The 15981-nt window shown below is 40.2% G+C and overlaps 1 protein-coding gene across 4 annotated transcripts in view; it reads right to left on the bottom strand.

Moving 5' to 3' along the window:
• The window catches only part of Arhgef12 (Rho guanine nucleotide exchange factor 12), a 134127-nt gene that overhangs the window by 4103 nt on the left and 114043 nt on the right, over positions 1-15981 (bottom strand). For all 4 annotated transcript variants that reach the window (XM_048417103.3, XM_048417102.3, XM_048417100.3 and 1 more), the window contains 12 exons: positions 15584-15698; positions 13413-13513; positions 9817-9894; positions 8488-8563; positions 7866-8033; positions 6095-6182; positions 5273-5359; positions 5088-5167; positions 4594-4827; positions 2540-3010; positions 1538-1854; positions 112-181 (listed from right to left, as the gene is read on the bottom strand). In XM_048417103.3, coding sequence (XP_048273060.3) covers positions 112-181; positions 1538-1854; positions 2540-3010; positions 4594-4827; positions 5088-5167; positions 5273-5359; positions 6095-6182; positions 7866-8033; positions 8488-8563; positions 9817-9894; positions 13413-13513; positions 15584-15698 — 1885 coding nt within the window. The remainder of the gene's footprint in view (positions 1-111; positions 182-1537; positions 1855-2539; positions 3011-4593; positions 4828-5087; positions 5168-5272; positions 5360-6094; positions 6183-7865; positions 8034-8487; positions 8564-9816; positions 9895-13412; positions 13514-15583; positions 15699-15981) is intronic.

Genomic DNA, 15981 nt, shown 5'->3' on the forward strand with positions numbered 1-15981 from the left:
ACAAGCAGTTTCGACAGACAGGAAAGAAAAGAAATTACAGATTTTCATATTAAAGAATAATAAATCACACGTCCATGTGCTGTTAAGAAAGACAGCCACCATTTCACATACCTGAGAGCTTGTCAGGGAGGGCTGAGCTAGCCAGCCTTTGGCAAAGAAGGGCGTAACTTTCCTCCACCTTCTGTAACATCCAAGATTTTCCACGGGGATGGCATAAAAAAAATAAAATTAGTTGAAAATGGGAATGAAGGTATTCTCTGTTATAGGCACATGGCCCTGAATCTCAGCATTAACAATGACCACTGAAGATGCTACTAGCCGAGAAGGAGGTAAATTTCCTTCTCCCATTTCTCACCCGAACAAGTAACAACTTTCTACGTAAAATACTGGAGAAGCAAGTAAAGGTGACCTGCCCATGGCGGAAGTCACCCAGAAAATGGTCTCATACCATGTGACAGACGAACACAGGCCTTTTAGACACCTTGCTAGCCACATAACGATAATATGTGAAATAGACTGAAAAGGGGAAAATCTATTTATTATGTGGAGTTTAAAGAAAACCAAGGGAGCAAAGTCTTAAACACTACATCTTCCAACTAAATGATGTTATGAAAAAAGTGTGTGGGCTCTAGTAGCTGCATCTACCAGAGCCAACGTTTTTACTGTACTGGTCTTTCACTTCTGATATGGTTTTCAATTTTGTGTTTATGGGTTTTGTTTGTGTGTGTGTTTCTCCTGCTTTTGTTAGTTTGTTGTTGTTATTGCTTTTGTTTATTCTAGGTTTGGTTTTGCTCTTTGAAAATTGCCTACTTGTTTTCTAATGAGAGAGAGAGAGAGAGAGAGAGAGAGAGAGAGAGAGAGAGAGAGAGAGAGAGAGAGAGGGAGGGAGAGGGTGTGGAGTTGGATGGATGGTGAGGTAGGGAAAAGCTGTGAGAAGTTGGAGGAAGAGAAACCATAATCAGAACATATTGTTTGAAAATAATTTATTTTCAAGAAATTAAAATAGAGTCCTTTTCATAGAAACCACCACAGTGAGGTCTTTAACGACCAATTTCCAAAACACTTCATTCATACTCATGTGTTTGGATAACAGATATTGGCCACTGGAGCCAATTTCTACCTGTTATGGCCTCTGGGCAACTACCAACACTACTCCATGAGTCACAGATAATTAATAGGCTACAGCAAGTCACAGCATTACCTGGTCTTGATTCCCAGCCATGCAACCCCACTTAACTCACTCCACATCGTCCAACATAATGGAGACCAACTGCCCCAAGTACTTTGAAGTTCTTAAAATTAAAAAACTCAAACAGACATGTAACTAGCTACATACCTACAACTTTCCTCTTCTTGTAATTTTGTCACAAGACAAATAGTGTCATTACCAGCTTTTAACCAGGCCTATTCATGACTAATGGCCAAAAAAATAAAAATAGGTAGACACAGAACCTGGACATCAGAATCCCATCACTCCAAACATACACTCTGCTGTGCTCTTAGGACCAAGTGCTATGGAGACTGAAACACGACATACCTTTAAGTGTTCGAGGTCAGCCTCTATTTTATGAATGTACTCCAGGATTTGGCTTTGTGAATCTGTACAAGAAGAGGGACTCTGGATCTCAAAACAAGCATCCTCCATAGCTCTCCAGCGTCGCTGGACCAGGACTTCTGTGGTGAATGGTGAAACTGCCCCATCAGAATGAGTATTCTGAGGGGAGTATTGCTGCTGGTGGGCGGAGTCCACAGAAGGGATGCCTGCGACAGGCTGCAGGGTGAATGAGGAGGCAACCTCCTCATCTGTGGAGCTCTCCTGCACTGCATCATACCCATCAAGGATCAAACAGTTTCCTATTGGTGGAGACAGGACATTCTGATGAGATTAGCACTGCCACCAGAATGGGGTCATATGACAACTTGAAAAGCAACTACGTGGGGGAACCAACAGCTCCCAAATTTAGCTTTAACTCCAGTTCAGATTAAAGCCAACCTCAGTAAACTTTCACAATGATTCCTGACTAACTTCATATTAGTCAGGGCTGTAAGAGTTTAACGCTTCCATAACAACCGGACTCCACTTCACTACCAAATACCCTTTCCACCTTTGTCCCCAGTGACAACAGCACTCTCTCCGGCATCCACAGGGCCTCTCCCTGCACTTCACTCTGGCTACTGCTTAGACCGATGACCACATGTGCCCTCGGTGCTCTGTTCTGGCCATAGCTGCCCTTATTTTCTTCCTAATTCATCTGACCATCTGATGCCTACCACTTGCTTTTTATTCTCCATTACTCTTTCCCTTCAGGAACTTAAGCTTCTTAAGAACAATGGAGTTTCTGGCGTTTTTCACTGTTCAATCTCCCAGTCCCTATGACAGGATCTGGCAAAGAACAGATTCAGTATTTATTGTTATGAAGGAATAAACACACACACACACACACACACACACAATTTAGATATTGAAACAACATTCATTCCAGCAAATAAGACAGTCGACAATAACCAAAAGCAAAGTTGAAATGTGAAAGCCACTTGCCTGAGATGCGTAAATTAACATCCTTCTCTTCCTTTTTAACTGCTCCATCACCTTCTGATGGATTATCATCACTATGTGCTTCACGGGCATCAAAAAAGTGCTCTCCACTGTCATCCAGACCCCCTTCTGGCTCTGCAGTAGGCATCTCTGGGGTCAGGATCATGTGGTCCATTACTAAAATGTTACTTGCCTGGCTGTCTTGGGATGCCAGTATTACTGAATCTTGTGTAGCACAAGACTCAGTTGAAGTCCGTGGACTGTCACAAGTTGCAAAGTCACCAGTTCCAGTTTTAAAAGGCATCTGTCCTTCCCCGGCATGACAAGCCTTAACATTTTCAGAGTCCTGGATGCCACTCTCTGCTTGCCCCTCTTCAGAAGCTGACCCGTATCTTGAGAAGGACTGCCAGTCTTCCCCGGTGCTCTTCTCAGTCAGACCAAACTGCTGGGCCAGCAGCTGCTTCAACAAGCCCACTAGGAGTCACAGTGGGGTGAAGAGAACAGAAAGAAAACTGACTATCACAGACTGACTGCCAGTTCACTTCTAAAACTAAGAACACATAACAAGATACAACCAAAATATGAATCCTACACAATTTGTTTTGCGTTGTTTTGGTTTTCGGAGACAAGGTTTCTCTGTATAACAGCCGTGGCTGTCCTGGAACTCTCTTTAGTAGACAAGACAGGCCACAAACTCACAGAGATCCTCCTGCCTCTGTCTCCTGAGTGCTGGGATTAAAAATATGCACCACTACATCCAGCCTATATAATCATTTTATCCTGAAAAATGCAATAAAAAATATGATCTTCTACACAATATAACATTAAATTACACGTGACCAGAGCTAAGCATTCTAAGTAGCGAGGCCCTCCTATTTAAAAGTCCTAAATACAACTAATACCAGGTGTTCACTCCAGCAGTTAGGCGAGCAAAGCTAAATGTTATGCTTTTTGTTCACAAGAGTAGACATTATTTTTTCTAATAATTTTCCTATATGGTGAAGACAATAAAATTGCATAATAAACTCAAACTCCAATAATTTGGTGACAGTATATATAAGTTCAAAAGAATATTCATTAGGTTTTAAAATTACCTTACTCACGATTGGCAGGGCCTCTTTAGGATGTTAAAAGTTAGATCCAGTTCACCCCTGGGCTAAATTTATGCTGATCTCATGCAGGTGGTAGCAGTTCTAGGACCATGCAGTAAGCTACCAGACAGCACTAAGTCTGCTACTTCAGAAGAATCCAAAGCAAATGAGATTTTAAATAACTGTAACTCCCTGCTTCCACAACAGGCTGACCCTCTTCTTCTCCAAGCAGGGTTCAGGTCTAAGAAGACCTCCCCCTTTCTCAAGTATCTTAATCTCTCCCCAAAATGGCAGCCCTAAAACGCCACCTCCCCATTACCACTTCCCCGGGATGGTTTGCATGAAGAAGCTATTGTGAAGAATATTAAATCTCCACATAAAACACAGAACATGTATAATTTGGAAAAGCTCCTAAAATTCTGTGATGGGTCTGTCCATCAGATATGGAGGATACAACCTGGCATTTAAAATTTATAACAGCAAGAATTCTCAGTCCATCTTCCTGATTGCTAAACTGATCTCCTACGTTCCTCCAACCTGTACTGTATGTGCAGGCCACTTGTCCACTCACTGTTCTCCAAGCACCCTGAGCCCTGCATTCATTTTGCGTCCTGATATTGCTTTTGTCTGAGTGGTTCTAGTCTACACATTTATTTCAATTATTTATAATCACCCTTCAAGGTGACAAGCACATCTGTCTTCTCTCTACTGCTTCCCTTCTCTGACCATGCCAACCCAGACAGATTTGACAAAAAAGCCTTATTACTCCTGGAATGCTAGATTTTAAAAGTGACGGGATGGGGGTGAGGTGAGGTTCATATTCTCTTTCAAACAATACCATAAATTTCTTGAAGGGAAGATATCCATGGTTTAGACTTCTTTTTTCATGAAAACACATTGCTTTTTCTCTCTAAACGGCTTTCCAGTACACCATGCACTTTGCCAAAAGTTAGGAATAAAACTTACAATTTCTCAGTGCGTCTATCGCCCACCGCTCCTCTGACACAGGCAAGTGTGGCTCTGGGATTGGGATTGGATAACTGCCATCATCTTCCTTCAGTGTCCCATTTGCATGCTGCTCCTTTGCAAATTGTGTTGCAGTCACAAAGAGATGTTCTGCCTCTGATTTGCCAGGGGTACTCAGTGAACGAGACTGAGGTTTTGATGAAATTAAGGGCGATTCTAATCCCAAAACTCTGTCTGTCAGTGGAACAGAAAAGGTAGAGAATACCTTAGCGGACATTTCACTTTCAACATGGGACAATCAGGAAACGTTGGGAGCAGTGTAAACCACGTAAGCTACAGAGATCACGCACTGAAGAAAGCACTCAGCACAGAGCAACGCAGCACTGGCAAAGAGGGCTCCCAGACAGCATCTGTTAAGCTGGTAGCAGCACAGAGCCTTCACTCTCACAGGCAGCGGAGTACATCCTCCAGGAAGCTGTGCCTCTGCAGCTCACCTGGGCTCTGCAGACCAGTGACTGAAAGGCCATGGTGTTCCACTTTTAATTTTGATGGTTCTTCGTCGTCATTGTCTCCTCTGCAGAAAAAAGAAAGAACCCCTGAGCATCAGAAGATGTCCAAACTCCATGGCATTCTAAAGAAGAACTTCGCATGTCTTCCCAACAAGCGCAACAGCACTTACTCGCAAGGTGGCGACTGTGGCAGAGGAATGGGCTTTGTGGACTGCTCCTTCACTGACGCAGCCATTCGACAGATGAGGTCCTGCCAGCTTCAGGGGGTGAGAGGTGTCCAAAAGGCAGGAGGAAATCAGAAACACCCCATCAATACACTCAAAGAAAAGGAGAAAACACCCAAACACCACCCATGCTGCCAGAGAACATCTTTATTTTGGCCCCACTCATGTAGAGACTCTAAAATATACTTCACAGAAAACTCTAGCATGGACACAGTACTCATTTAAAAGAGTAATTTGGCACTTCTGAGAAGTTTTCTTTAGAAAATTTATTTTCAGTAGAATAAAATAAAAACAAAACCACCAATTTCAAAAGAAACAAATTCTTAGAGGAATATTCACGAGAATACAAGAGGAAGTACTTGATTTCTAGGTGGTTTTCATAATCCTAGTACAAAGGCAAGTTGCAAGCTGGAGAGATGGCTCAGCAGTTAGGGAACATGCTTGTTCCTCCAGAGGACAACCATCCAGTACCCAGAACCCATGTCAGTCAGCTCACAAGCACCTATAACACCTATAACATTAGCTCTACGGGACCTGACACCTTCTTCTGACTTCTGCAGGCACCTGGACACATGTGCACAACTCTCTCTCTCTCTCTCTTTCTCTCTCTCTCTCTCTCTCTCTCTCACACACACACACACACACACACACACACACACACGTACACAAACAATGAAATAAGTCTCAATAAAACAAAGTTTGTGGAACATTTATACTTTGAATAATAGAATATTGATTAGGAAAAAAGTAATTAAATCTGATACATACACCGTCTTTTCAGAAACTGTCTGTGCTACCAATTCATAAATTTGGGCTCCGTTATCTGACATGGAGATGACAAATAAAGCTTTGTTATCTAGAAAAGAAGAGAACAAACCTTATTCTACCACTATGACCAAGGAAGCTATGAGATATTTCCAGATGCAGATACAAATATTCTACATCTTAATTGAGATAAAAGTTATATATGTTCACTTTACAAAACTTTGTCAAGTTTATAAATTTAAATTTTGTGAAACTCACTGTAAGTTACATTATCTATCACTTAAATAAACTAATTTGTAAAAGTCAACACAGTATTTCATTAGTAACAAAAATAAGTCATAGTTTATTGGACTCAGTGAGTTAAAAAAGGGAAAACACATTAAGTTGGGATAGAAAATTAGTGGAGGGAACAGGGAGTGTATTAAACCAAAACTTTATATTATATACATATATGAAATTCTCAAACAATAAAAAATAATTGGCCTCATACAAGTTCTGTCTTAATAACGAGTATGTTCCGCTCAAGTAGAATGTGATTTGGAGTTCTATCAAGCCTGTAATTCTGAAATTAAATGCATACATGAAAACACAAACAAACTACTGAACCCAATGCTATTCCTTTCACATTTATTTTAAACTGATGTTTTTCCAAGTTGTTAAGATTATTTGAGAAACTGTAAAAAAGAGATTACAAAGTCTGCTGCCATGAAATTAAGTTAAATAAAGGATCTCATCCTGATACAACTATACTATAACTTGTCAACCTAAACTGCTAGAAAAAACCCAAACTCGGAACTGGAAAGATGGTGTGGCAGTTAAGAACACTGGTTCCCAGCACCTGCATGGCAGCTCAGAACTGTATGTAACTCCAGTTCCAGGGATCCGATACCTTCTTCTGGCCTCCAAGGGCATCAGACTCAAATGTGGTTCAGAGAAATACATATATGAAGCCAAAACACCCATACATATAAAATAATAAAATTAAATAAAACAAAAAAATTCACCCACCTTTTCAATTTTCACTTTTTCCCAACAAGCATGCCATTTTAAAGGCAGCCTTCTCACTGGGGTAACCCTCAAAGTATTCACTACCTTTCCTGACATCTATCACCAATTTGAACAGAATAAACACAAAAGTAAAATGTACTGAAAATTTTAAATGCAGAAAACCACTGAGTGTAGCATGATGAATAAAAATCCAGAGGCAGATATTGGGGTTCAAGTTGAAGATCAGAAAAGCAAAGCAGCCAAGTCACTAGAGAGTACTCACCTCTACCAAGGCTCAGACAAACAAAGGGGCGATTCTGTCCTAGCATGACTGTAGCCTGTAACGCTCTCCACCAAACCTCGGACTGCACCAAGACTGGGATGGAGCATATCACCCCAAGTGCTAGAATCAATGTGTGAAATGTGTTTCTCTTGTAGACTGATTCACTCTCATGTAGCCCACAGTGGCCTTGAGTCCTGGGGCTAAAGGTGTGTGCCACTACTCCCTGGTCTCTAGTGGCTTAGTTCTGCACTTTTATCTTCAGGCAAGCTTTATTTATTAAAACACAAATAATATACCACTATAACTGAGCCAATCTCACTGTCTTTAAATAATTTGGTGGTGTGAAATTTCAATTAGATGTCTAAATAAGCAAATTTCACTTAAGTTTCTACACATATAGACAACAAAACTACTGAAACTGCTGTGCTGCTTAAGCAACACTGAGTATCCTGAACGGTTTCACAGCCCATCTAGAAGCTAGCATCCCTCAGTAGACACACCCACCTGTTGCCACCTGTCGAACCAACACTGTGCTCAGCTTAATGACGGGACTGAATGTGTGTTTGCTGTCAGCGGTGGACGCCAGGATCTTACTGTGGCACCGCAACACCAGTCTGTCATCCTGTTTTTGCAGTAGTACAAGAATGTCTTCCAGCAGCAGTGTGTAAAGATCTAGAAATAAAAATGTAGAGAACTTGTTAAGTACAGAAATTTAAAATAAAGGAAATTATTTCTGGAAAACCTAGCTAATATTAAAAACTGATCTGTAAACTATCCTCTTTAATTTCATTTTTAATAGTTCATCTTAGTATGCTTTGTGGAAATATCATCTGAGAGTTACAAGAATTCAAAGTAATGCTCCCTCACTGCAAGAACTCAAAAGATGCTAGTCCACAGAAAACTCAGTGCAAAGACTCCTCAGGAGATGACGACAGAACTCAAGTGGGATAGTTTTCTGCTACATTCCTAGATGAATATGTAACATGGTTTACACTTAATAAGCACACAAGCAGAGCTCCCACAAATCTCAGATATTGTAGAATTTTTGCTAACTGAAAAGTGAACGAGTCTGCTTCCCACCGGCAGACTTTCCACTCTCTTCTCTACACTCTCTCCAGAGACTTACCAATGCTTTTATCTCGATTCACCTTCCAAACCAAAGGCCCTTCATGAATCATCTTTCTTTTTGTTAAATCCAAATTCTGCCAAAGTAAAAAGAAGAGTACATAAATTACTTCCAAGATTATTTTATCAGTGGGGTTACAGCCAGAACAACTAGTATCTTTACAAAACGGTCTTAATACAAAAGATATCACTTACATTCAGACATGGTATTGCTATGTCTTGAAAATGAAATAATCCATGTTAAAACAGCCTGAATAAAATCTTCTAAAAGAAGAATTCTACAGAAAAACAATCCTGCATATTCTCTGCAAACCCTCCAGATGGGTAAAAGCTTATGGACAGCATTACAAAGAGTCACAACATGTCCCCACTCCTTAGCTGCAATAAACCAGAAGCAGATGGTGAATGCTATGTGTGTGTATCTGTACAAGACTTCTGAGTTCTAGGGCCCTAATTCCTAACATTTTCCAGCCTCCCAAAGAAAGTCTTAAATGACAGTATTTATTAGGAAAATGCCAATTACTGTCTGTGCCAGCAACTTATTTATTAGTAAAAGCGCCATGTTTTAGCATTAGCATCTCGAGGGGAACTCTCATTCTTTGGCAGGTAAGGAAATACACACATTAGCATGTTTTCTGATAAAACTATTATATATGGTATAAAGTTTATTTTAAATAGATATCAAGTAACTTTGCCAATACAACTATCAATAAACTGGTATAAAAAAAGACTTAGGGCTGTGGTGGCACAGGACTTTATCCCAGCACTTGAGAGGCAGAGGCAAGTGGATCTTTGTGAGTTCAAGGTAAGCCTGATGTAGAGAGTGAGTTCCAGAACAGTCAAAGCTATCCAGAGAAACCCTGTCTCAGAGAAAAAAAAAAAAAGACTTAATATACTAAAAGGTTACTAATACTAAAGCCTAGGCATAGGAAGTAACGATTTAATAAAAAGTTAACTATTCTTAAATTGGTTTCATCCCTCATGCTTTTCAAAAGTGTCATGGAAAAATTATCTTGACTCAGTGATCTGAAAAGTTCTTATAATAAAACAGTAAAAAGTACAGAGCAATTAAAATCTAGTAATAGCTAGTGTTCCCAAGTCTTCTAACAATTCCTGCCACACAGTTACAGGATCTCACAAAATAATCTCTGATAAAGATGAAAACCCCTTGACACAGATCAGATATCAACAAGCAGAATGTAGTCATAAATGCAGACAACTACAACACAACTCCTTGAAGGACAGCTATTCCCATTGAGATGTTAATTGCCTGCCAGGTCTTTAGCACATTTTACTTTATGTTTTTAATTATGATTAGAACATCTCTCACCCTGAGCTCATCAACATTTGGGTACTCGGACAACTTGAGATTGGAGGTGTCAAGGCGACGCTGATAATCTTCTAAGCGCTGAAAATTAAACAGGATAGAGCCAGGGTTAAGGCTTTGGGCATCAATGACTTCTTTGTTTCTAAATCACAGAGATGTCTTGAATCTGCATTTTACCAAAGTCACTGCAATATCAGACATAACAGACAGCCCACTCTTCCTTAGCACACCTTTTCCCATCATTAGTGATGCTTTCCCAGTTTCCCCTTCTTCTCTAGCTGTCCCTTCTCAATATTCTTTTCAAACTTGGTAACCACTAAGTAAGCTTATATCTATTTTCTGAATATGTAAACCATGTACAGACTACAAAATTCAGAAGGGAGTATAATGTACATAATAAAAAGTATGTCTCCTCCCACCCTTGGCTCCCCTCCTGTTTTCTTTAAAGAGTAATTATTAATATTCATTTCTTGGGTGACTTTTGAGAAAATCCTATGCAAACAGAATACACATGTATATGAGTATGCTTGTCTCTGTGTATGTTGTGTGTATATATAAAGCCTTTAAAGACAAGATGTGGGAACATAACATTGGCATTCCTTTAGCCTCCAGTGTACAACTCTCTTATCTGTTCATATAATATACTGACTGTTGCTTTGTTTGTTTTTTTTGTCAACTTGACACATCTGGAAAGAGTGGATCTAAATTGAGAATATGCCTCCATCAGACTATAGACAAGTCTGTGGGGCACTGATTTGACTAATTACTGATGTAGGAGGGGCCAGACCACTGCAGGTGGTGCCACTTGGGCAGTGGGTAGTATCTGAAGGCAGGTTGAACAAGTCATGAGGAGCAAGCGAGTAAGCTACCTCCATGATCTCTGCTTCAGGCTCTGTCTCCAGGTTCCTGCCTTGGCTTCCCTCAATAATGGACTGTAATATGGAAATACAAGCCAAATAAACCTTTTCCTCTCCAAGATGATTCTGGTCAGTGTTTTATCAGAGCAAGAAAGAAACCAACTAGGACATATAGGTATTCCTCTTTCTCTAGGTATAGGATTTACCAGTATATTTTGGAGATTGTTTTACAGTAGCATATAAAGAGATGTGTCTTTTCTTCAATAGCCACACAGCATTCAAACTTCAAACTCTGTGAATCAACTATAGTTTATACCTTACTAATGGGCATTGTGGTTACTTCCAATATTCGACAGCAACAAATAATACTGTAATAAATGGCTTTAATCATATACATTGAACACCTGTATAGATATATATGTGAGATAAATTTCTAAAAGAACTATTGCTTCAAAGGGTTTGAGCATTTTTCTTTATCATAAAAGTTCCAAATATAAATGTGTAGACCACACTCCACAACCAACGTTCACCACCTATTACAGGCTGTCCATTTTTACAGAATGTCTCTTCGTCTCCCGTCTACACCATCAGGCCACCTCATGCTGTAGATGCATTTCTAAATAATCAAGTATGAGCACACGTCCACTAAATACTGTAGTATGCATATCATTAAGTTCAATATTTATTAATGATTTCTATGTTTAAAGTTTGTGTATGCAGAAGTGTGCGTGTATGGCTATGCATATGGTAGGATCCACAAGTGGCAGTTAGGGAAAGCCTGTGGCGGGTCTGTCCTCTCCTTCCACCGTGTGGGTGCTAGGGGCTGAACTTGGGTTGTCAGGCTTGTGTAGCAGGTCCTTCATCTGTTAAGCAATCCTCCCAAACACTGGTTCTTTTTAAAAAACTGTACACATAGTAAGACACATACATTTTATGTGTGTTTTTCCATGAATTTGGACAAATACACTTGTGTAACTCAAACTCCTACCAAGACATTAAGTATTATATTAGTATGGTCCCAGAAAGGTTCCTTGTATTTTTTTCCAGTTTATCTCTACACTATGTCCCCAGTGCTTTTCTTATTTGTTTTCCTATCACAAATCAGTTTAGTTTCTACAAGTTTACACAAATAGAATTATGTATGTGTGTGTGCGTGAGTGTGTCTGTTCTTTTGTGTCTGGTTTCTTTTACTCATTATAATGTTAATTAGATCCATTCTTGTATGTGTCTGGTAGCCTTCTAAGTTATATCTCCTGCTGAATTCTTGAGTTGTTTCCAGTTTGGGGAGACCATGAATAAAGTTACCATAAAAAAATTCTTGTACAAGCTTATTTTTAGGTATACATCTTCATATCTCTTCAGTAAACTGCTACAAACAGAACTTCCAGGCCAAAGAACAGAAGTACAGGTACAGGCCCTTTTAATATACATAGACATTACCATATTCCTCCTATGGTCTCACCATTTTGCACTCCAAACAATAATTTTGAGTTGTACAGTTTTTTTAAAAGCCTCTCCAATAAAGCTGTCACACTCAGTTCCTAAGAAATAAAAACCATGTCCACAAATGCAAAGAGCCACTCTATGTGCACAATATTACATTCTATCTTCAGTTGAATCTAATTAGAGTTGGGTCCCTCTAGGAAACTGTTCACTACATATCTCTACCGCTGCTCCAAACTGAATTCAACTTTTCCACAAGCCTGTGGCTTCCCCATGCCTCTTTTCTATGCACACAAGCAAGCCAGAAAGCTGAGCATCTCTCCTGGGCATGATCTCCTTTCATGCCCTTCTCAGTCAGTGAGCTGACAAGTTTTGCTAATTGCGCTCATGAGTACTTCTCCAGACCCCACCGTGCTCTACACCCTTGCTCCACCGCTGTTGATCTTGGACTACTTTCTTCCTTCAGCCCACTCTTCAGAGAGCAATTTGATTCATGCCTTTAGAAACAAGGTCCTATCGCTTTTAAAACAAAACTTCAAGTTTTTAAAGAACACCAAACTAGTAACCATGACATATACGCAGAGCTAAGATCCACACAGGGTCCATGACTGTCAAAGTCTCTGTGAGCCCCTATGAGCCCTGCTTAATTGATTCTGTAATGTATGTCAGAAGAATTTATTAAAAAAATTTTAAAAACAGGAAAACAAAACTTCAAACCTTTAATATGATAGGAAAAGCCCTGCATGATTTAATCCTCATCTAGTCTTTTAATTACTCATATTGATCCTCTGCATCTACCTTGCTCTTCACACTGTTTTTGGTTCATTTCTGTTCTTTGTTCAGAGTATATGTGGTTCAATTGTTAATTCTTCAAACAGTCTTTTTCTGAGAGCCACCACCTGACATGTCCAAACTAGGCTTGGCCCCACTTAAGACACTCACAGCACTGAAAGCTCTCCTTTCTAACATGTACTCACAACCAACATGAGACATGAGCATTGCAATCTCTTGCTTTTAGAAAACAGGCTCCATTCTCTCATGCACCCAGTCCTCTACAGTTGGCATACAGTACATTTTCCGCAAATACCTGCTAAGTAAATAGAACAAATGAGCAAACGGAGCTAGAGATGATCAGCAGTCAAATGCATCTCTGATCATCTGGACCCAGCCACTATATTAATAGCAAACAAATGTTCTGCATATCAACTGTATAATGATACTTTCAGTTACTTCAAATTTCAGACAGACTACTTTAACATTCTCCAATCCCATCCTGCATATCTTGCTTTTCCTTTTTACCTGCTTGTTTTCTGCCTCCTTGACAGCCTGATTTACATAATTTAAAATCTGACGACAATGATCTGCAGCTTTCTTCACCTTTTCCTTTTCTGGTGGCCATTCTAAATATGGGGAAGAAACAGAAAACAGAGAAAATTAGGGAAAAAATATACACATGCACATACATGTGCACACACACACACTTTCATTTTATTCAAATGAATGTAAGAAGATATATACTACTGCCTTGGACATTTCTATACCATGTTAAACCTATGGCATAGCCTCTATTCAGGTAGTTTTTAAACAAGCATGGAAGTACATGCTACTTACAAAATGAGGCAGAAGGATTGCAAGCTTGAGGCTAGCCTTGGCTACATGCTAAGACTTGTCTCAAAATAATTTTTTAAAGGGATTGGCAACGGGAATTATTGGTAAAGCTCTTGTCTAACATGTGCAAAACCCAAGTCCAATCCCCAATACAGAAAGGATGAAAAAAGACAAAATCACAATACTGAACCCTAGGTGCACAAATGCTGCCTTGTACAATGAATTAAAACCCCAATGTTACACACTTCCAACAAAGGCCTTGTAAGTTGAACAAACAGGGGTCCTCTCCTCCCCCTGGAACTGCATTGCATAACCTAGATGATTATGACCACCGGGTTTTGTATGCAGTCTTTTTATATAACAATTCTGAAGAATCCCAGAATAAGTTTGTGTTTGGAACCGTATTTAAAGGAAGGACGGTTACAGCACTAGTAGTGCTGACAGATTAAGTTCACCAACACCACAGATGCTGTCATCTCTACACCAAAAGGAACAACAAAACTAGAGTCAAAGCAGTAATCTTTAAACGGTGCGACAGTTGATACGTTCCGAGTAAAACTCAATGAATAAAATGCAAAACTACATTTCTGCCAGGTAGCATAGTTAGTGGTCCCCAGCATGCATTCCTAGTCTCAGGTGTAAGAAACGGGGTGTGGCCAGGCAGCTTTCATTCCAACTCTCGGAAGCAGAGGTAAGCAGATCTCTGTAACTTCAAGGACAGCCTGGTCTACAAAGCGAGTTTCAGGACAGCCACGGCTATTACACAGAGAAACCCTGTATTGAGAAACTAAAAGAAAAAAGAAAAAAAGGAAAAGAAAAGAAAAAGAAACACAGGAGTTTGGGACATAAAACTCAGAATCATTTCATATTTCAAGAGGAGAAAGCTGGAATGATAATTCATTTGGCTTCATAAAAGTACTTTCAGAGACAAAACATCTGACCTAGTAAGAAGCCTCCTCAAAGCAATTACACATGCCGAAACAAAGATGGGTGGATTTTTTTTTTTATACAGGGTCAGATGACAATTACTACATACTCTGCAGGCCCAATGACCTCTACTCCAAATTCTCAGTTCCGCTGCTAAGTGCAAAAGCTGGCGGTAGTGGCGCACACATCTTTAATCCCAGTACTTGGGTGGCAGAGGCAGGCAGATCTTAGAGAGTTCAAGGCCAGCCTGGTCTACAAAGAGAGTTCCAGGACAGCTAGAACTGTTACACAGAAAAACCCTGTCTTGGGAAAAGAGAGAGAGAGAGAGAGACCGTATGCAAACAGATGGACTGGATGTGTTGTGTTCTAGCAGAGACTACTAACAAAAAACATGCTGTAATCCCACACCTAGGAGGTGAGAACAGGAGGGTCAGGGGTCCAAGGCCACCCTAGCCACGTGGAGTTCAGCATGAGCCTGGACTCTGGGAGACGTTTTTTTTTTAAAAATAGAAATTTTGAGATAAAATGCAGGCAGTGACCCTAATGCGGCCCGTGCAGCACAATATGCCAAGTTCCACGCTTAAACCACTACTAGAGGACGTAGTGAAAACAGGTCAGAGAAGGCTGCATTATGTCTAGTCGGAGAATTTCTGCCTTATCACTGACAGAAATCAATTCTACACACCAAGATGCTATGAAAGATTACTTATTTAGCAGAACATATTCTTGTCTTTTGTTCTTGACTTTAAGAAAAACACGTGTGCATATCTGTGTAAGAGTCTATACATGTGGGTGTGCAGAGGCAGGGTGTCGGATCTCATGGAGTTGAGTTACAGTGCTTGTGAGCCACAAGTGTGGTTGTTAGTTCCTTGAGAAAGCACTTAGCCATGCCATTTCTCTGATCCCCTATTTTTGTTTCAGCAAAAATATTGTACCTGTGTATTTGGCAATATTATCCAAAAGAAGCGGGTACTTGGTAAGCCTCTGCATTTGGGTGGGAATGATATCTTTCAGCTGAAGGCGGCGACACAGGGGGTTACTCTCAGCATCCTAAAATAAAAGAGAAAGAAGTTACCCAACTGGCTTGGAAAAAAAGTGAAAAATCCATCAACCACCTGCCTGCGAGGCTACAAGGAAGGGAGACGGGGTATTCCCCAGGAGCTGGGGCTAGTTCCTAGCACAAAATAAGCAAGAAAGTAAGACCTTGCCTTGCAATTACTAAAAAAATAGAAGGAGGAGGAGGAAGAGGAAGATGAGGAAGGAAGGAAGGAAGGAAGGAAGGAAGGAAGGAAGGAAGGAAGGAAGGAAGGAAGGAAGAAAAAGAGTTCTAACA

This window comes from Myodes glareolus, chromosome 4 (assembly GCF_982192425.1).
Source record: "Myodes glareolus chromosome 4, mMyoGla1.1, whole genome shotgun sequence".
NCBI lineage: Eukaryota > Metazoa > Chordata > Mammalia > Rodentia > Cricetidae > Myodes > Myodes glareolus.